Source organism: Gopherus evgoodei, unplaced genomic scaffold (assembly GCF_007399415.2).
Source record: "Gopherus evgoodei ecotype Sinaloan lineage unplaced genomic scaffold, rGopEvg1_v1.p scaffold_33_arrow_ctg1, whole genome shotgun sequence".
Taxonomy (NCBI): Eukaryota; Metazoa; Chordata; order Testudines; family Testudinidae; genus Gopherus; species Gopherus evgoodei.
This window is the reverse complement of record NW_022060005.1, coordinates 3,575,738-3,598,308: the sequence shown is the minus strand read 5'-3', so window position 1 is coordinate 3,598,308 and position 22,571 is coordinate 3,575,738. Positions and strand designations below refer to the sequence as shown.

The 22,571-nt window shown below is 47.5% G+C and overlaps 1 protein-coding gene across 1 annotated transcript in view; it reads right to left on the bottom strand.

Annotated features, from left to right (window-relative positions):
* LOC115641038 (zinc finger protein 850-like) overlaps positions 1–22,571 on the bottom strand; it is a 110,357-nt gene that overhangs the window by 80,402 nt on the left and 7,384 nt on the right. The window contains exon 3 of the mRNA XM_030544153.1: positions 2,892–2,966. Within this exon, the coding sequence (XP_030400013.1) occupies positions 2,892–2,966 (75 nt within the window). The remainder of the gene's footprint in view (positions 1–2,891; positions 2,967–22,571) is intronic.

The window sequence follows — 22,571 nt, the reverse complement described above, 5'->3', positions numbered from 1 at the left end:
TGCAAATACCAAAGAAAAGAAACCATAGAACTTACTATCTGATCTCTTTGTCCTTACACTTAGAAACAGAAGACTAGAAAATAGAACTACTTCTCCAAAGCTCAGAGGAAACAGGCAGACAGACAAAAGACTCAGAGACACACTTCCCTCCACCCAAGGTTGAAAAAATCCGGTTTCCTGATTGGTTCTCTGGTCAGGTGTTTCAGGTGAAAGAGACATTAACCCTTAGCTATCTGTTTATGACAGCCCTAGAAAGCTAGCTGGAGCCATAAAAGGAGAAAAGTGTGTTGCCCTGCCATGGGTGAGATCCTGTAAACGAAGTTCCACAGTGTCTTCCCAGTGCATCTTAACAAAGGCTACGTCTATACTACAGACTTCTGAGGGCATTGCTGTGACGGTCAGGGGCATGAAGAGGTGTGATCCCTGACCAGCAGGGTTGTGCTGGAAGAAGTACGTCGTGTGGACACAGCTACACAAGCAAAAGCTTGTTTTCTCTCACGAGGGGTGGACAGCACATATCTTAGCCAGGATTACTGGGTCCACATTAGGAGAACTTCGCACATATAGTACATCCATATTCCTAAACTGGTAAAGCGCATCTAGTATAGGCATAGCCAAAGGGTTAACAAAGTCAGCGCAAAGGTAGAAATAGAGTTATAAGAAGAATTCTGTAATCACACTGGACTCAGATGGACAAGGAACATGGAATTGCCTCGGGAGTGGGAAGTCTGGGCAGATAGGTTAACGCATTTCATTGTAGTGACGATATAGAAAGGCAAAGAGCCAAGGAAAGGCTGAATGCTTGCAAAACAGCAAATCAGAACCTATCTGCAACAAAGGGGAGATGACAGCTTACAAAACAACCTTCAGCCAGATCCTCAGCTGGTGTAAATTGGCAAAGCGCCACTGACTTCAAATTAAAGTTTGGCTTCAGCGGAGCTCCACCGATGTGCACCAGCTGGGGTGCTGGCAGAGCTAAGCCATCATTTGCAGACATATTTTCCAGTGAGGGAGTTTGTTCAGGCCTATTAGAAACTGCAGACTATGTGGGACGTGAAGACACGTTACTATGCTAACTTATTTTCAGAGCTATTCCAGCTTTGTTCACCTTTGTGCAAGCAAGACACGGTGTTTCAGTGAATTAAAAATTGCAAGAGAGAATTTCAGAGCAGAATGTGTTAGTTGAATGGAAATGTACTTATCTCAAAAGAAAAACACTTTATTTTGCAGAGTGTTTCTCAACCTCGCTGATACTAGGGACTGGCTTGCTGCCTTCCTAAACTGTGTCAGGGAGACCTCAGGGACTGGTGCTTGTCCCCGGACCAGTTGCTGAAAAACACTGATTTCACACACAGGTGAAGCTGCAGAACAACTTGCTCTGCCTAGCACATATGTGAAAATCTCATCTATTAAAAAGGAAAAACAAAATAGAATACCCGACTCACCCCAAAGTATCTAAGAATGTCAGAAAAATGGCGTGTTGCACTGTATTTGATGGGAAATAGCAAGTGACCGGGTGGTTAAAGACTGGATTGCAGTGTGTTTGCACAAAGGAGACAGAGAGACGGATGCATGATCAACCTTCACATAGGCAATTTCTGACTTTCGAGTACTTAGCACAACATCATTAAAGTGATCCACGAAAACAGCCCCAAGAGGGCTCATGTTTATGGTGTCTGATTTCTCAGATGAAATCTGTTGAGCTAAAGTTATTAAAAATGAGTTCAAGGCCCCACGGTGCCCAGTGCTGCACATATACATAGTAAGAGACATGGCCCACTGAGCTCACCGAGGCAATGCACAAGACAAAGGGGGAGAGGGGATAGAGAGGGAAAGGATTTGCTCGAAGTCACCCAAAAGGTCAGTGGTGGCACAGCACAGATTACATTTAATTCTTCTGTGTGCTCTAACCATTAGACCATGCTAGTCATATGTATTTTTTCCTAATACTTAGCTAGACAAAGTGAGCCTGCAGTCTGAAAACCAAGCTGTTCACCTCACCAACAAAGAAGTATGTGCAGTCAGAATTTAATTCCCAAGGCTGTTGATCATGGGTGAGCTAGAGCTAGGTTGGCTCAGGGCTGGCAGGAATAAAGAACAATAGCACCGTACAAGGTCTCAGTCCTGTAGTGAGATTCATGCAGGGGTAAATAGCAGTAAGAATTTATTTATGTGAAGTCAGCAGCTCTGGCTGATGCACACAAGGAGCAGAGCTGTTGAGGAAGGTGGTCACTTTTCAGACTAGGGCCCCATTCTAGTGTACCATGAATGCTGTTGGGGTTGCATCTGCTGAGGTCGCATCTGGACGGATTCATCAGTAACTTCCTGGCTTCTGCTCAGTGCGTAACCAGCCAGCTAACCTTTGTTTCTGGCTGATTTGTGTCACCAGAATAGCTCAAAGCAACCAGAGCCTGCTGGTGAATCCCAGCCCTACATTTACAGACAATTACAGGGCAATTGCAAAGGAAAAATAATTGTCTAGCAACCTTTGCATATTAGTCTGTGTATGGTTAAAGATTTATTTAAAAACACTTTTCTTCTGCCTTTCCTTGTTCTTTGCAGTTTGCATTTTTGACACATGCTTCCTCAGATCCATGCTGCTGGATCCTTTTGCCTGTGCTCCTGTTCACCCGTTTGCAGGATCAGGGTCTTGGAGTGAGACTAGTGCGACAGAAAGGTGTCCTGGTGAGCTGCGATCTGAGCTCCTGCTAGTCCATCCATTCCCCGCTTCCCCACCGCCATTCCTCGTGCTGCTGGCCCTCTGCAGAGTGGGGAATTTCACCTGCTGCCCCCTTCATCCCCAAGTAGCAAGGCCCTCAGCCAGAGGGGTGGGCAGAGTCCAGGAGAGCAAAGCACTGCAATTTCTGACTGCCTCACACACAGCGACTTACCAGAGACCAATCCTCTCCTCCTGTGTGACTCGGCAAATGCAGTTATCCGGGGCCAGCTGATCGCAATCTCCTCCGCTAGGCAAAACATGGATTGGACATGAGTTAGATGTGTGGCAGGGTATGCACGGGTGCCATCTGGAAAGCAGCCACCCTCTCCCCTCTAGCCCCAATATCAACAAAACACCTCAGTCTCTCCCGGTGTCTGCCTGGGGCACAACGGTGTAGTCTCCCGAGGACCCAAATGCTTTGGTTTCACGATAGTATTGGGCTCAAGGCTAGGGTAACTGGGCAAAACTGAATGGCCTGTATTATGCAGGAAGGGAGACTAGATGATCTAATGGCTGCTTCTGGCCTTCTGGAACACATATCCAACATTCCTCAGCAAAATCAACTTTCAAGCCAGTGCACAGAAGTTGGCAAATCAAAACCACTGCTCTCCAAAGACCAAACTGAACCACCTGCACCCGCCTGGGATTTTCCAAGCAACCTCACAGTCGGGAGCCCAAACTCCATTCAGTACCACTGGGATATGGCCCCATGAGCCTAAGAGTCCTTCAATGCCAACAGGTCAAGGAGGTTACAAGATTATCCTGCATCTTGGCAGCACGTTAGACTAGATGACCCTTGCAGTCCCTTCTAGCCCTATAGGTCTATTATTCTAATATCCTGATACACACGTTCTGGTTCACTGAAGGACGTCATGTAGGATTGCAAATGAAAGCCACAATCACTCTGGTCATTAATATCATCGTGAAATGTGCATACAAACTCTATGTATAGACTTATGGATGTGTAAAGAAAATATATTCCTAGAACCTGTATCAAGGCTGGGTCGACAAACAGGTTTCTACCAGACCCAGGACGTATATTCACACCTGTATCGCTCATTCACGCGTAAATTAAGCATGGCAAGCCATCACAATGGAAGAGCCATTTACAAACAAAGTCAACAGGAAAAACAGGACCAGAAAATGAACTCCAGGGGTTGTCCTGGCTATAGGGCAGGCAGTGAATTTTGGGGAACATAAGAGGAATGCAAGAAGACATACTCCTTAATCCTGCACCTAGAAAGTTAATGGGCAGCACATTTAGGATACGTCTACACTACGGGATTATTCCAATTTTACATAAACCGGTTTTATAAAACAGATTGTATAAAGTCGAGCGCACGCAGCCACACTAAGCACATTAATTCGGCGGTGTGCGTCCATGGTCCGAGGCTAGCGTTGATTTCCGTAGCGTTGCACTGTGGGTAGCTATTCCGTAGCTATCCCATAGTTCCTGCAGTCTCCTCCGCCCCTTAGAATTCTGGGTTGAGAGCCCAGTGGCTGATGGGGCAAAAATCATTGTCGCGGGTGGTTCTGGGTAAATGTCATCAGTCATTCCTTCCTCTGGGAAAGCAACGGCAGACAATCATTTTGCACCCTTTTTCCCTGGATTGCCCTGGCAGACGCCATAGCACGGCAACCATGGAGCCCGTTCAGCTTTTTTTTTTTTTTTTTTTTTTTATTTTATTTTTTTACAGTCACCGTATGTGTACTGGATGCCACGGACAGAGGCGATACTCCAGCGCTACACAGCAGCATTCATTTGCTTTTGCATGATAGCAGAGACGGTTACCAGTTGTTCTGTACCATCTGCTACCGGTGTAAACTGGCAATGAGATGACGGTTATCTGTTCTTCTGTACTGTCCGCTGCTATCATGGGTGCCCCTGGCTGAGATCGGCCGGGGGTGCAAAGGCAAAACTGGGAATGACTCCCTGAGTCAATACCTCCTTTATGGTTTCTAAAAATAGAGTCAGTCCTGCCTAGAATATGGGGCAAGTGTACTAGAGAACCAGTGTATCAGAGAGCACAGCTGCTCCGTGTCAGGTCCCGCAGAAATGATGAGCCATTCATGGAGGGTGCCTCTGCAACAACCCCACCCATTGCTTCCCTCCTCCCCCAACCTTCTTGGGCTACCGTGGCAGTGTCCCCCCCATTTGTGTCATGAAGTTATAAAGAATGCAGGAATAAGAAACAATGACTTGTTAGTGAGATAAAATGAGGGGGAGGCAGCCTCCCAGTGCTATGACAGTCCAGGCAGGACATTAAGCGGTGTGGGGGAGAGGAGCCCAGCATGCCGCTGCTATGATAGTCCAGGCAGGACAGAATCTTTTCTTTACACAGGAAAGGGAGGGGGCTTATGGAGCTCAGCCCCCAGTTGCTATGATGAAGACGCTTACCAGCCGTTCTGTACCATCTATTGGGAATGACCGGGAGTCATTCCTATTTTCTCCCAGGCGCCCCTGGCCAGCCTCACCTAAAGCCAGCCAGGAGCACTCATGGGTTGATAACAAGGACGGTTACCAGTCCTACTGCACCATCTGCCACCGGGCAGGGGACAGGAGTGGATACTGCTCTTCACTGCTGCAGCATCGCATCTACCAGCAGCATTCAGTAGACATAGGGTGACATTGAAAGAAGTCAAGAAATGATTTCTTTCCCTTTTCTTTCACGTGAGGGCCGGGGGGGAGGAGGGGGAGTAAATTGACGAGCTGTTCCCTGAACCACGCCGGACAATGTGTTTGAACCTACAGGCATTGGGAGCTCAGCTAAGAATGCAAATACTTTTCGGAGACTGCTGGGGACTGTGGGATAGCTGGAGTCCTCAGTACCCCCTCCCTCCCTCCCTCCATGAGCATCCATTTGAGTCTCTGGCTTCCCGTTATGCTTGTCACGCAGCACTGTGTAGCCTGTAGATTTTTTTTTCAAACACTTTGGCATTTCGTCTTCTGTAATGGAGCTCTGATAGAACAGATTTGTTTCCCCTATACAGTGATCAGATCCAGTATCTCCCGTACGGTCCATGCTGGAGCTCTTTTTGGATTTGGGACTGCATTGCCACCCGTGCTGATCAGAGCTCCACGCTGGGCAAACAGGAAATGAAAATCAAAATTTCACAGGGCTTTTCCTGTTTACCTGGCCACTGCATCTGAGTTCAGATTGCTGTCCAGAGCGGTCACAGTGGGATACCACCCAGAGGCCAATACCGTCGATTTGCGGCCACACTAACCCTAATCCGATATGGTAATACCGATTTTAGCGCTACTCCTCTCGTCGGGGAGGAGTACAGAAACCAATGTAAAGAGCCCTTTATATCGATATAAAGGGCCTCGTAGTGTGGATGGGTACAGCGTTAAATTGGTTTAACGCTCCTAAAATCAGTTTAAATGCGTAGTGTAGACCAAGCCTTACATTCATAAAAACAGGATGCCAACAGGACTTGGTTGGAAACCCTGCAGAAGGCTTTGGGTGAGATAAGACTACCCTAGACAGGAGGTTAGCCTCTTAAGTTTAGTCTCTAGAAAGTGCCTATAGATTTTGTTTTATATGTAACCCTTCTGTTTCCGTTATACTGACTCACTATCTCTTGAATCTTGGTCTTTGATAAAAAAAAATGTACTGATGTTTTCATTATAAATATATCTCAGTACACAGTATTATCAAGGAACTGATCCTGAGTTGAATCATTCAAGCTGGTCTTTTGGGGACAGTCGACCTAGGATTTCTGTGAGGGGACAAGGAGCTGGACACTACAAGGGGACGCATCAAAGGGATTTGGGGATGGGGGTACACTGATTGTTACCCTGCCAGACAAAGTATGGGCTAGCACAGCCTGGAGGAGATTGTTTGGGTGGCTAACAGGTGCGGGGGGGGCATCAGGGAGCTGACACCCAGCTGAGTACCAGCAAGTCTCCCTCTCGCTGGAGGCAGGCCACCAGGGGCAGATTTGAAAAGGTATTTAGATGCCTAAACCCATTTAAAAATCTGGCCTTAGCCTCCTTAGAAAATTTCAGACCTTGAGTAATAGCCTTGTTTCCTGGCTTTGGCAGGCGAGATTGTAACTTTAGGCCCAGCCCTGACCAGAGTGTCATGCCAGCCCTGGGACTGAGCCTCGGACACACCCTTCTGAGTCACAGTTCCGCCCCCGTTTCCTCCTGGAGTGGGGAGTAATTTACAGGTAGCCTAGAGCGGCAATCAGTCACTACCCCACCCCATGCTGGCTCAGCGAGCAGCCAGGTGATGGAGCCAAGGCTACGCCCATCGCCTCCTCAAGAGAGGGAATCAATGGACAGGTAGCCCATCAATTCCTCTGCACCCACAGACCAGTGCGAGGGGGTCTGTCATTCCTGTGCACAGGCATCCTCTAATCCATTGGGCCTTCTAGAGGAGAGTGCCCTCGTCCTGCCCACACTTGTGCACATGTTTAACTCTACTCATTACACACATTAAGAAACATTAAGTACACAGGCCTGGTCTACCCCTACAAAATTAGATCAAGATTGCTCAAGGCTGGGAAAAATGTTGTGCCCTATGCAACGTCGCTAGGATAACCTAGGCATGGCCCAATATCTAAATAAGTACTTTGCCTCGGTTTTTAATAAGACTAGTGAGGAGTTTAGTGATGATGGAGGGATGATAAGCGGGAATGTGGATATGGAGGTGTATATTACCGCAACTGAGGTAGAGGCCAGACTTGAACAGCTTAATGGGACAAAATCGGAGGGCCCAGACAATCTCCATCCGAGGATATTAAAGGAACTGGGGCGTGAAATTGCAAGCCCGTTAGTGAGAATTTTCAAGCAATCGATAAACTCGGGGGTTGTGCCATACGACTGGAGGATTGCTAACGTAGTTCCTATTTTAAAGAAAGGGAATAAAAGTGATCCGGGTAATTATAGGCCTGTTAGCTTGACGTCTGTAGTATGTAAGGTCTTGGAAAAAATTTTAAGGGAGAAAGTAGTTAAGGACATAGAGGTCAATGGTAATTGGGACAAATTGCAACATGGATTTACTAAAGATAGATCGTGCCAAACCAATCTGATCTCCTTCTTTGAGAAGGTGACGGATTACTTAGATAAAGGAAATGCGGTAGATATAATTTACCTAGATTTTAATAAGGCGTTTGACACGGTTCCACATGGGAAATGTTAGTTAAATTGGAAAAGATGGGGATGAATATGAAAGTTGTAAGGTGGATAAGGAACTGGTTAAAGGGGAGACTCCAGAGGGTCGTATTGAAGGGTGAACTGTCAGGCTGGAAGGAGGTCACTAGTGGAGTCCCTCAAGGATCGGTTTTGGGACCGATCTTATTTAACCTTTTTATTACTGACCTTGGCACAAAGAGCGGAAATGTGCTAATAAAGTTTGCGGATGACACAAAGCTGGGGGGTATTGCTAACACGGAGAAGACAGGGATACTATTCAGGAAGATCTGGACCACCTTGTAAACTGGAGTAATAGTAACAGGATGAAATACAATAGTGAAAAGTGCAAGGTCATGCACTTAGGGATTAATAATAAGAATTTTAGATATACGTTGGGGGCGCATCAGCTGGAAGCGACAGAGGAGGAGAAGGACCTTGGGGTATTGGTTGATAACAGGATGACTATGAGCCGCCAATGTGATACAGCTGTTAAAAAAGCAAATGCGATTTTAGGATGCATCAGGCGAGGTATTTCCAGCAAGGATAAGGAGGTGTTAGTACCGTTATATAAGGCGCTGGTGAGACCCCATCTGGAATATTGTGTGCAGTTCTGGTGTCCCATGTTCAAGAAGGATGAATTCAAACTGGAACAGGTCCAGAGATGGGCTACTAGGATGATCCGAGGAATGGAAAACCTGCCTTATGAAAGGAGACTCAAAGAGCTTGGCTTGTTTAGCCTGGCCAAAAGAAGGCTGCGGGGGGATATGCTTGCTCTATATAAATATATCAGGGGGGTCAACGTTAGGGAGGGAGAGGAATTATTTAAGTTTAGTACTAATGTAGGCACGAGGACGAATGGGTACAAACTGGATATAAGGAAGTTCAGACTTGAAATTAGATGAAGGTTTCTAACCATTAGGGGAGTGAAGTTCTGGAACAGCCTTCCGAGGGAAGTAGTGGGGGCAAAAGACTTTTCTGGCTTTAAGACTAAGCTTGATAAATATATGGAGGGGATGTTATGATAGGATAGTTTAATTTGGACAACTGATCTTGGATTATCACCAGATGGGTCTGCTCAGTGGTCTGCGGGGAGATGTTGGATGGGATGGGAACTGAGTTACTGCAGATAATTCCTTCTTGGGTGCTGGCTGGTGAGCTTTGCCCACGTGCTCAGGGTTTAGCTGATCGCCATATTTGGGGTCGGGAAGGAATTTTCCTCCAGGGCGGATTGGCAGGGGCCCTGGAGGTTTTTCGCCTTCCCCTGCAGCATGGGGCATGGGTCGCTTGCTGGTGGATTCTCTGCAGCTTGAGGTCCTCAAACCAATTTTGAGGATTTCAGTAACTCAGTCCTGGGTTAGGGGTTGTTATAAAAGTGGATGGGTAGGGTTCTGTGGCCTGCCTTGTGCAGGAATCTGACCTATGAGTCTATGAGTCAACCTAACCCTCGGTATAGATGCAACTGGGTTGACCTAGCCACCGCCTTGCAGGGAGGAGGATTAGCTACAGCACTGATCCATTCTGAACATCTCATCTGACCTCCTGCATAACACAGACAGGAGACCATCCCCCAAAAGTTCCTACCTGAGCAGATGACTTCTGGCGGAGCAAGTCAGTGTAAGGTCTTGTCTATACTAGAAAGTTGTACCACTGTATCTTTACCAGTGTGGTTAAAGCAGTACAACACCCCTTACTGTGGATACAGTATTATGGGGCTAAAGGTGCATATTACTGGTACAGTTTATTCATATACAGGAAGGGGAAAAACCAACCTGGTATAAGGCACCTTTATAGCCACATAACTGCGTAACCACTACTATAATTATATCAGTAAATAAATACCGCCTCTGAGTGAAGCAGCCAAAGCAGGGCTACAATTGGGGAAGGGGATAAAATGGGGCTCAGCACCCTCTGGACCCAGAACTGTGCAGAGGAGCCCCTACACACACGGACAAACTCTGGGCGCCATAGTACCCAGGTGGTGCCTCTCCTTCCCCGTGCCATGTGGCCTTTAGGGAAAACTGCGGAGAGAAGCCAGCCAAAGACTCCAGTCACAGCAGTGACCTTTGGACATTCAGGGAACTAACTGCAGCTTTGACTGGACTTCCTCTGCCCTGTGCTGAGAGGCTGTTCCAAACGCTGACCCCCCCACCCCCTCCTCACTGTCTCTTCATCTGCTTCACTCCACACCTGCACCGTCCCCCCTCTTCCCTACCCCTTCCCTTCCATGTCCCCTCTCCCTTCCCTTTTCTTTCCATCTAGCTGATCCTCTCCTAATTAACCACCTCCCCACCCACCTCCCGGAACAAAAAATACCACATGGCACTACCGTGTCATTTGTTCCCATCCCATTGCTCACTCTTCCGGTGTGTTCTACCCCTTCCCTCACCCTGGGTCTGTCTGGTCTATTTCAAACGTTCACTCTTCATGGCATAGACTATCAACTTCTTTGTTTGCATCACACTTAGCACAATAGGGCCCCATTCTTGGCTGGTCCTTAGGCCCTACCACAATAAACATGATGATGATGAGGATTATTAATGATAACAACATAGCTCTATCAGTACAAAAACCATATCGGCCTGACTGTTTGCAGGATTGGGGCTTAAGGTGCTGGTCCTTGTACATCTAGGAGATGGAAATTGGCCCCTAGCAATTCTGGAATGCAAACAGCAGCTGGGTGGACGAAACTTTGGCTCAGATTCTCCAGAAAAGGACAGAAAACCAAACCAAAAACAATGACCAATATTCAATCCATATAGGCCGTGATTTAAAATATATAAAAAAATAATACAGCTAGGCAGAGATGTAAAATAAATAACTGAAAAAAATACAAAGTGGCCTGGGGATTCAGGAAAAAGCAAATGATTTAAAAAAAATATAAATAAGCAGCAAATATTATATATATACATATATATACACACACACACATATATATATATACACACACACACTGCTATCCCGCTATAAAGCAACCTGATATAACATGGGTTCGCATATAGCGCAGTAGCAGCAGGGCTCCGGCGGCGCTTTAAAGAGTCTAGGGCTCCGGTTCCTGCGGGGAGCTCAGGGCCCTTTTAATCACCACTGGAGCCCTGCTGCCACTACTCCGGGGCTGCAGCAGCAGGGCTCGGGCAGCACTTCAAAGGGTCCCGGGCTCTGGCTGCTGCGGGGAGCCTCGGGCCCTTTAAATCACCGCAGCCCTGCCGCTCCTACCCTGATATAATGGCGTTTCACTTATAACGCAGTAGGGATTTTTGGCTCTCCACGACTGCATTATATCGGGGTAGCGGTGTGTGTATATATATATAGAGAGAGAGAGAGGCAAGGGTTTAAATGAAGAAAAATAGAAAAGTTTTTAAAATTACAAAATTAATGGAAAAGTGGTTTAATAAAAATATAAAAAGAAAATAGAAATGGAGTGCTTTTTGTTTAGTTTTTTTTTTAATATAAAGATAAAATAAAGAATAAAAACACATGAACTGGTAAGAGCAACTTGTTCATTTCACTATGCCCTGCTACAGCAGAGAATCATAGGATTGGAAGAGACCTCAAGAGGTCATCTAGTCCAGTTCCCTGCACTAATGGCAGGACCAAGTATTATCTAGACCATTCCTGACAGGTGTTTGTCTAACCTGCTCTTAAAAATCTCCAGTGATGGAGATTCCACATCCTCCCTAGGCATTTTATTCCAGTGCTTAACCACTCTGACAGTTAGGAAGTTTTCCCTAATGTCCAGTCTAAACCTTCCTTACTGCAATTTAAGCCCATTGCTTCTTGTCCTGTCCTCAGTGGTTAAGAAATTTTTTTCTCCCTCCTTGTAACAATCTTTTATGTACCAGAAAACTGTTGTGTCCCCACTCAGTCTTCTCTTTTCCAGATTAAACAAACCCAATTTTTTCAATCTTCCCTCATAGGTCATGTTTTCTAGACCTTTCATCATTTTTGTTGCTCTTCTCTGGACTTTCTCCAATTTGTCCACATCTTTCCTGAAATGTGGCACCCAGAACTGGACACAATACTTCAGTTTAGGCCTAACCAGCGTGGAGTAGAACAGAAGAATTACTTCTCGTGTCTTGCTTACAATACTCCTAATAATACATCCCAGAATGAAGTTTGCATTTTTCCCCCAACAGTGTTACACTGTTGACTCATATTTAGCTTATGGTCCATTATCCCCTGATCTCTTTCCGCAGTACTCCTTTCTAGGCAGTCATTTACCATTTTGTATATGTGCAACTGATTGTGCCTTCCTAAATGGAGTATTTTGCATTTGTCCTTATTGAATTTCATCCTATTTACTTCAGACTATTTCTCCCGTTAGTCCGGATCATTTTGAAATTTAATCCTATCCTCCAAAGAACTTGCAACCCCTCCCAGCTTGGAATCATCCACAAACTTTATAAGTGTACTCTCTATGCCATTATCTAAATCTTTGATGAAGATATTGAACAGAACCGGACCCAGATAGGGCTGCCCGGAGGATTCAGGGGGCCTGGGGCAAAGCAATTTTGGGGGCCCCTTCCACAAAAAAAATTGCAATACTATATTCTCGTGGGGGCCACTGTGGGGCCCGGGCAAATTGCCCAACTTGCTCCCCCCGACGGGCGGCCCTGGGAAAAATAAACCTTCTGCCTCTCGGCCCAAACCTAGTTTTGAGAAAACTTCTTTACAACGTATCATTGGTTCTCAGCATCAGCTAGGGCTAAAAGGCACTAAATCTCATTAAAAGAGTTGGACAAATATTTTCTGTCAAAACGTTTTTTGGATCGAAAACTAGGGGTTTTTAAAAAGCAGAAAAAAAATCACGGACGTCTCCTTTCCTTCAAAATTTGTTGTGGTTTTTTTAATTGAAAAGCTGAAATTAGTCTGCCAAAACCTGAATATGGTTTGGGGTTTCAGAAATGTGTGGCCAAATATTTGCTGCTTGCTCTGTTTGATTGTTTAAAGAAACAATAAAAAATTCTGATTAAAAAAATACAAAACTTTTGAATCACCTCAGCTTGTGACCAAACGCCTGAGCCCATCCAGTCAGAGATTTTTCCAGGTTTCTGATACTCTGCTGGCTTCCTCGACTCATATCTGTCTCCATAACTTTGGGTTCATTTAGGTTAGAACAGCCATACTGGGTCAAACCAAAGGTCCATCCAGCCCAGTATCCTGTCTACCAACAATGGCCAATGCCAAGTGCCCCAGAGGGAGTGAACCTAACAGGTACTGATCAGGTGATCTCTCCCCTGCCATCCATGTCCACCCTCTGACAAACAGAGGCTAGGGACACCATTCCTTACCCATCCTGGCTAATAGCCATTAATGGACTTAACCTCCACGCATTTTTCTGTTTCCTAGAGACTGGCTCCATGGGGTCCCTCACAAACTGGAGACGGTTACTGTGGGTTTGTCTTTAGTATAGCTTATGTACATACTCCACGAACTGAGCATTTGAGCTTATTTCAGAATCTGGGATGAGCCTATGTTGTGAAAACTGACATGCTCAAAATAGCACATGCATGTGAATGGACCCAGGGTGCTAAAAATTAAATAAACCAAGGGGTTCTCAAACTGGGGGTCAGGACCTCTCAGGGGGTCACAAGGTTATTACTGGCAGTCGTGAGTTGTCAGACTCCACCTCAAACCTTGCTTTGCCTCCAGCATTTACAATATTGTTAAATATATAAAAAAGTGTTTTCAATTTATAAGAGGTGGGGTGCGCACTCAGAGGTTTGCTATGTGAAAGGGGTTACCAGGACAAAAGTTTGAGAATCACTGAATTAACCCCTCTGAAGTCTCAGGGAATGTGAGTCTCCCTTGGTAGGGTCATGAAGGAGGTAGGTGGTGTAGGATGTTGCTCTTCTCATGTGATCCCTCCCCCAATGGCTAATTTTAAATGAAGCTACCTTCCCCTGACATGAATCTCCCTATGGCACTGAAATTAAATATAGACTATAATTTGGCATTTGAGAAGTGAAAGGGATGGTAACTCTAATGGAAAAGCTAGCACTTTGGCTCTTCTGCAAACTGCTGAATGAGCTTTCGGGTAGGGAAGGCTGTGCCTCCCAAACAGCCTGGCCCTGCCCATCTGACCCCCTCCCACTTCCTGCCCCCCAACTACCCACCCCCCTCAGAATCCCCGACCCATCCTGCTCCTTACCCCCTCACCGTTCCCCGGAGACCCACCACCACCACCCCAGGGAACCCGCCCCTGCTCCCTGTCTGCCCCAATCCCTATCCACCCCCTCCCACTGAGTCCTGACAGACTCCCAGAATGCCCACGATCCAACCCCTCCCGTTCCCTGTCCCTGACTGCCACCATCTCTGCCCCCTCCCTGTCCCTTGACTGTCCCCAGGACTCCATGCCCCTTATCCAACCCCACCCCCCGGCCCCTTACCCCAGCTCCCCCCTCACCTGGAGCCTCAGCGCGTCGTATCCAGGAGTGTCCCTGAACAGCTGTGCAGCAGGGCTCCGGCGAGGCTCCTGAACTCCACCTCGCTCAGAGCCGTGTGGTAAGGGGGCAGGGCCGCGAGCTCCAGCGAGGCCCGAGCTCCCAGCTCCGCCTCCTTACTATGAGGCTCTGAGCGAGGCAGAGCTCAGGCCCCGCCGGAGCCACGCTGCACCACTGTTCAGGGACGCTCCTGGATGCGCTGAGGCTCCGGGGAGAGGAGTGGAGGCGGGGTTGGGCCAGGGTGGGAGCCTCACCTGTTCTCTTGGGGGTCCCTGCAGAGCCCGGGGCCTGGCGCAAATTGCCCCACTTGCCTCCCCTCTGGGCGGCCTTGGGCCCAGAACTGATCCCTGCAGGACCCCACTTGTTATACCCTTTCAGCATGACTGTGAATCACTGATAACTGCTCTGTGAGAACGGTTCTCCAACCAGTTCTGCACCCACTGTATGGTAGCTCCACCCAGGCTGCATTTCCCTAGTTTGAATATGAGAAGGTCATGTGAGACTTAAAGTATTAATATTAGTTGTGAGCATTAAGGTGGCACATAAAGGCCCCAGAGCTACATTGTGCTGGATACTACAAAGACACACAGTGACCGAGATCGGGGCCCCCTGTGTCTGGCGCTGCACAAACACATGGTGACTGAGATCAGGGCCCTGCTGTGCCGGGCGCTGCACAGACACACAGTGACTGAGATCAGGGCCCTGCTGTGCCGGGTGCTGCACAGACACACAGTGACCGAGCTTATTGGGGCAGGGACTGTCTCCCACTGTGTCTGTGCAGTGCCCAGCACAATAGGGCCCTGATCTCAGTCATCGTGTGTGTGCAGCACCTGGGGCAACGGGGCCCTAATCTCAGTCACCGTATGTCTGTACAGTGCCTGGCACAATGGGGCTCCAATCTCGGTCACCGTGTGTCTGTGCAGCACCAGGCACGAGGGACCCCCGATCTCGGTCACCGTGTGTCTGTGCAGCGCCAGGCACAAGGGGGCCCTGGGGCCATTATATGCCACCATAATGCTCATATTAACTAATATTAATAACAGCCTGACATCACTGAGCTCTCTCTCCCCCCCACCCCCATGTGGTATCTTTATACTTGAGGAAAAAAGATGGTTACTCACCTTCTTGTAATTGTTGTTCTTTGAGATGTGTTGTTCACATCCATTGCAATCAGGTGTGTGTGAGCCACATGCATGGTTGTCGGAAACTTCTTCTCTCAGCAGTTCCCATCGGGTTGGCCAGGAAGCCCCCTGGAGTGGTGCCCTCATGGCACTCAATATATGACCCTGCCGACCCGATTGCCCTTTGGTTCATTCTTGCCAGCTACTCCAACAGAGGGGAAGGAGGGTGGGTATTGGAATGGATGTGAACAACACATCTTGAAGAACAACAGTTACAAGAAGGTGAGTAACTGTCTTTTCTTCTTCAAATGATTGTTCATGTCGATTCCAGTCAGGAGACTCCCAAGCTCTCCCATGAGGGTGGAGTCAGAGTTAAGGAATCACTGACTGGAGCACTGCTCTAATGAGAGCTGTGATGGCAAACATATGCATGGGTGGCAAATATATGCACCGAGTACCATACAGTCAGTGGACCATGAAGCTTCCAGGCCATGAGATGGAGGAAATCTCGAGATGGAGGGGTGAAGCTGGGGGCCGTGGTCCTGTGTAATCAGATTGGGGAGAAGCGTCAGCACGATCAGGGTGTCACTGACCGCTCCAGAAGCATGGTGTACCGATGTTGGTGTGGCCACGCAGGAGCCAGCAGAATTACCTCCATCTTGTCCCTGCAGATCTTGAGGAGAGCCTTGTGGATGAGTGGTATTGGAGGGAAGGCATACAGTAGATGGTTCCCCCAGTGTATCATGAATGCGTCCGAGATAGAGCCCCGACAGTGCTTTAGGAAGAAGCAAAACATTGGACACTTCCGGTTGCTCCTGGTGGCAAACAGGTCTACCTGGGGAAACTCCCACCTTTGGAAGATGGAATGTATAACGTCCAGATGGATGGACCACTCGTGACTGCTGAATGACCTGCTGAGGTGGTCCGCAAGTTTGTTCCATGTTCCCGGGAGATAGGACACCTCCAGGTGAATGAAGTGGGCTATACAAAACTCCCACAGGTGGAGGGCCTCCTAACTGAGGGGAGGAATGGGCTCTACCCTGCTTGTTTATGTAAAACATGGCAGTGGTGTTGTCAGTCAGCAGCATCACGCACTGCCCTTGCAATATGGTATGGAAGGTCTGGCAGGTTAGTCTCACTGTTCTGAGTTCCTTTATATTGATGTGAAGCGGGATCTCGGACTGCGACCATCTTCCCTGAGTCTGTAGGTCTCCTAGGTGTACCCCCCACCCCAGGTCTGACGCATCCCTTATTAAGGTCATGGATGGTTGAGAGATGCTGAATGGGACTCCTTCACAGATCCTGCGAGGGTCCAACCACCAGCCTACAGGAATCTGGGCTCTAGTAGAATGGTTCTTGCCCAAACCGAGTCCAACACACCCCCACCCAAGGAATTCTATTCGTTGGGTGAGTGATGTCGACTTGTCCAGATTGAGGAGAAGACCCAGCCTATTGAAGGTCTCTCTGACCAACCAGACCTGGGACTTTACCTGCTCCCTGGAGCACCCCCAGAGCAGCCAGTCATCGAGGTAGAGATATGCCCACCTCTTGCGGACAAAAGGCACAACTACAGACATGCACTTGGTGAACACCCGGGGGGCTGCTGATAACCCGAATAGGAGCACTGAGCTGATAATGTATGCGGTTGACAACGAACCTCAGGAAACATCTGTGGACTGGCCAAATGGCTATATAAAAGTACGCGTCTTCCATGTCGAGGGCAGTGTACCATTCCCCTGGATCCAGGCAGGGAATAATTGTGCTTAGGGCCTCATCATTGTAGGTTTGTCTCTAGATGGCACCTGTCTGGGTGGTGCCAAAGGCTGAGGTGCAGTACTTTCTATAACCTCTTTTGTAGCCTCAAAAGTATCTGGGGTGGTGGGGGATTACAACTCCTCCATCAAGCACTGGCCCGCTGGAGAGTCACTAAGTGCCGGGCTCAAACTGTGCCAACTGGGGCACCGGAGTCAACAGCACAAGGTCTTGCTGCTTGGAAGTTGAGTCCTCCCTCTGAGGCAGCAAAGTCTCTCCAGATGGTCTTGCTCTCTGAGGAGAGTGTCCTGTCAGCCTTCTTATGGCGCTTGTGGGGCACCGGGGATATTGACCGGTGTCAGAGAGCTGCTCCATGCTGTGGTGTCAGGAATCTCCGGTACTGAGGATCTCTAGCACCAGAGTCCTTCCTGTACTGATTTGCGGACTGACGCAGGGGCACGCCACGCCAAGCTGGGGCTAGGACTTGGCAGGTGGGTACCACTGCACTGAGTGCGGCTTCCATTAATAGCTGCTTCAAACGGAAGTTGTGTTCTGTTCTAGTCCTGGGCTTGAAAGCCTTACAGATCTTACAGCGCTTGGACTAATGCGCTTCCCCTAGACACTTCGGGCACGAGTCATGAGGATTGCTATTGGACACAGGCTTCTTGCATACACCGCAAGATTTAAATCCTTGGGTTTGAGCGCGCCCCAAAGCCTACGGACGGGTGAGGGGAGAATGACCCACTCACTAAGACTATCTGAACTATTGAACAATAAACTAATCATAGAACAAAAACCTGTATAGGACTAAATAATAGCTAAGGGAACACTTGCAAGCAAGCAAAATGCAGTTCCAATGCCACCACGGATGGTAAGAAGGAACTGAAGGGGGGTCGGGTCAGCAGGGTCATATTGAGCACCATGAGGGCCCACTCCGGGGGCTCCCTGGCCAACTCGACAGGAGCTGATGAGGGGAAAAGTTTCCGATGACTGTGCAAGTGGTGTATACACACACCTGATTGGAATCAATGTGAACCATCACTCGAAGAACAATCCTATTTCACTCGGCTCCTCAGAGCCTGCTCCTGGTTCTTTCTGACACCATCCAGACTTATGGTGACAAACCTGGCTTCAAAATGAACAGGCCATGTTCAGCCCTGGTCTAGCTCCATGCAAGCTGGTGGAGAGGCTGGCTCTGGGGCACTGAGTGGGAGAGTCTATGCAAACAAGGTAATATATTTGCATAAATGATAAACATGCATCACTTATTTGCATAACCACCCTCCTTTTTCAAAAGTCCCCCAACCCCATACACACAGTACCTACATCTCTGCCTCCCTCCCTCCTCCTCAACTTCCCCCATCCTCTCTCCCTGTTCTCTCTGGCTACCCACCATAGCTGCCCCAGCACTTCTGGCTGGCCCCCAGAATTCCCCCATGGATTGGTTCTCGTCTCCCTTCTATCCCACTGCCCTCTCCGTGGTATGGAGCCCTATAGCTTCCCTTCTGCACTGTAACCATGGAGACAGGGCCTAGCACACTCCTCACCCATCTTCTTTCACCAATGGGAATAAGAGAGAGAAATGGACCCTGAGGAGAGAGGCTTTGTGTCTGATGGAGACAGAGAGGAGGGGGTTAAGGGCATGGAGAGCGAGTGAGCTTGAGTGTAAGGGGAAAATGGCAAGAGTCTCACAGAACCTGGATGTGGGGGTCTAAAGGGAAAGCAGAGTTGTATACAGCCTCTAGCCATCCTGCCCCACAGCTATCTAAGGTACTTATGCAGCCCCATCACCATAGTATCTGGACTATGCACAATCTTTAGCCCTACTGCACTCCTGGGAAGCAGGGCCCTTCCACTGTCTTTGTGTTTCAGAAGGGGGAGACAAGGCCTAGAGAGGCTAAGGGATGTGGTTGTCATATAGGAAGTCTGGGGCAAAGCAGGGAATTGATCCCAGGTTTCCCCAAGACTTACGGTTAGTGCTGTAACCACAGCCGTAGTCACCCTCTATCACGCCAGTTCTCCCTTACTCCATCTGTCCCTCCCCGTGCACACTTTCCCCTCTCTCCATTGGTCTTAATATCCTGTTCCTCCATAGTGCCTCTATACCTGTCCAGCTGCTTTGCTTCTTCATTGATTCAGAGATGTTAAGCCAGAAGGGACCAGCTAGTCTGAACTCCTATACAACACAGGCCAGAGTTTCATCCAGTGATTCCTGTATTGAGCCCCCTACTCCCAGCCAAACCTAATCAGTTTCTGTCAATGGTAAATGATTTTGTGTGGGCTGGGGGAAAGGGAGGAAAACACCCCATATGAATCATGCTGCTCCAGCTGAGGCCTGCAGTCATGTTCATTTGGCCAATTCACTAACAAGTCAGATCAAGTTATCGCTTATTGTATTAGACTTTGTTATTATTATGTCTGCAGGGCCCACACTGTGATAGGAACTTCAGAAACAAGTAGGGGAAAAGCCCCAGCCCTAGGGATCTTACAATCCAAGGATAGACACAACACATTAATAAGCAGCAAAGAATCCTGTGGCACCTTACAGACTAACAGACGTTTTGGAGCATGAGCTTTCGTGGGTGAATACCCACTTCCTCAGACTGACGAAGTGGGTATTCACCCACGAAAGCTCATGCTCCAAAACGTCTGTTAGTCTGTAAGGTGCCACAGGATTCTTTGCTGCTTTTACAGATCCAGACTAACACGGCTACCCCTCTGATACTTAACACATTAATAAGGTCATGGGCTGGGGAAGGAGTATAAAAGAGGTATATTCAGAACCTTCATAAAGGTTGTATTAGTCGATTTAGATACTGTTAAGTACATTGGCCAAAGATTTCAAACTTGGATGCCTAAAGTAGCTTGGGATTTTTCAAAACAGCCAAAAGGATTTCGGCATGTAAATGCCATTGAAGTCCAAGCTTGATGCAATTTTTGGACCAAAACATTTTTCAGTGAAACAAGCATGTTTGGTTTGACTGAAACATTTCACAAATTCATGTCAAATTCCCCACATTCTTTAAGTCATGAAAAAAAATAACCAGAAAAAAAAATCAAAACATTTCCATTTTTCTATGCAAAATTACTTTTCTTTTACAAATTTCCTTAAATTTTAGAAAAAATAAGAACTTGAAAAAATGCTCAAAATCTAAATAAATCATTTCATTTCAGGTCAAACAAAATATTGTATTGGATCAGAAATAAAATTTGTTTTGCTTTTTTTGGAACTGACTGTGAACCAAACAGTCAGTTATTTGCACAGCTCTGATTGAAATACTAATACTAATTAAACGGTGCAAATTCTTTGCCAGGTTCACTCACTCTTAGGTTGTATCCCTGTCCCCTTTGTCTGCTTGTGTCATTTAATCGTTAGCTCTTCAGGGCTGGAATTTTCTCTGCTTGTTTGTACAGCACCCAACACAACAGGGCTCTGATCCCATCTCTGAGCACTACCATAACATAAATACTTAATAATAATTGGGCCCTTTAAGAAATCTAGCCATCAGCAGCATAAGATCTAAGCACCGTTTAAGTGGCCCTTTGCAGAGGGGTGAGTTTTCATAGGCAGAAGCACACTCAGCACTGACGGAATTGTATTCTGCAAGGACCAAAATACAGTCATGGGATATTGTATAACAGGGTTATGAAAGCAGGGCCTGCTCCAGGGGTTTTGCAGCCCCAAGCAGCCAAAAAAAAAAAAAAAAAAGCCGTGATCACGATCTGCAGCAAGTCAGCAGGAGGTCCTTCGCTCCAAGCAGGAGTGAGGGACCCTCCGCCGAATTGCAGCCGAATACCTGAAAGTGCTGCCCCGCTCCGTAGTTGCCACCCCAAGCACCTGCTTGATAAGCTGGTGCCTGGAGCTGGCCCTGTATGAAAGTCTTACGAAAGGTCTGAGTATCAGGATACAATTTGTAGTACTGAAGGCAGACTTCCAGACAATATGAAAGATGCAAAATGCTCTTGGAACATAGCAAGTGGAAACAATAAGATCATGTCACCATTCTTAAGGACTCACTTTGGGCCAGATTTTTAAAGGTATTTAGGTGCCTAAAGATGCAGATAGGCATCTAGTTGGATTTTCAAAAGTGCCTAAGCAGATTAGGTGCCTCCTCTCCCTCCTTCTCCTTCCCACTTTTGTGTAAACTCGGCTTCAGGGCCCCGATACAGTCAGCGTGCTCAGACCAGATTGGACCTTGCACATGATTTAGGTAGCTGAAAACCTATCTTCTCCTAGTTTGTGGTTCTCTCCAGAGCTTAGGCAGCAGACAGGCACCTAGAGGGAAGCAACAGTGCTCACACTCAGAGGCAGAAACGTAAGTACCTACGGCACTGAAGTTTTGTGAATTTCAGCACAGCCTAAATTGTTTAGGCACCTAAGCACTTTTGTGAATCTAGGCCATTGAGATTGCTCACATGCTTAAAATTAAGCATATGTTTATGTGATTTGCTGAAGGATGGGATTACTCATACATTTATAGTTATACAGGAGGTCAGACTACATAATCCCCTCTGGCCTGATAATCTATGAAATCTATGAAAGAAGCATGGTCTTAAATGCACTGGTTAATCAGGGCTATAGTGAATTGAGATATGTAGGTAGCCCCCTGGACTCTTGGCTGATTATAGTTAAGGCTAAGATTAAGTCATGGGTATTTTTAGTAAAAGTCATGGACAGGTCATGGGCAGTAAACAAAAATTCACAGCCTGCGACTTGTCTATGGCTTGTACTATATACCCCTGACTAAATCTTGGGTGCTCTGGAGGAGGGGCTCAAGGGGCACCATGGGTGCTCTGGGGCAGGGGGTGGCCCAAGACTGCTGCTGGTGCTCAGAGGGGAGCAGGGAGAGCGCGGCACATGGCCTGAGACCTCCGCTGCTGCTCGGAGCGCAGGAGGGGTAGTGGCCAGAGCACCTGGCCCAGGGGTTGCCCAAGTTGCTCAGGCGGCCCCCAAACCAGCCACTGCAGAAGTCATGGAGGTCCCGGAAAGTCTCAGAATCCGTGATTTCCATGACCTCTATGATAGACTCGTAGCCTTACTGATAGTATTACGGTAGAACTTCAGAATTATGAACATCTTGGGAATAGAGGTTGTTCATAACTCTGAACAAAATGTTATGGTTGTTCTTTCAAAGTTTACAGCTGGACATTGACTTAATACAGCTTTGGAACTTTACTCTGCAGAAGAAAAATGCTGCTTTCCCTTTATTTTCTTAGTAGTTTACGTTTAACACTGTACTGTATTTGGTTGGTTTTGGTTTGCGGATTTGGGGGGGGGGGGGGGGTTGGTCTCTGCTGCTGCCCGATTGTGTACTTTCGGTTCCAAATGAGGTGTATTGTTGACTGGTCAGTACATAACTCTGCTGTTCAGAACTCTGAGGTTGTACTGTATGTAC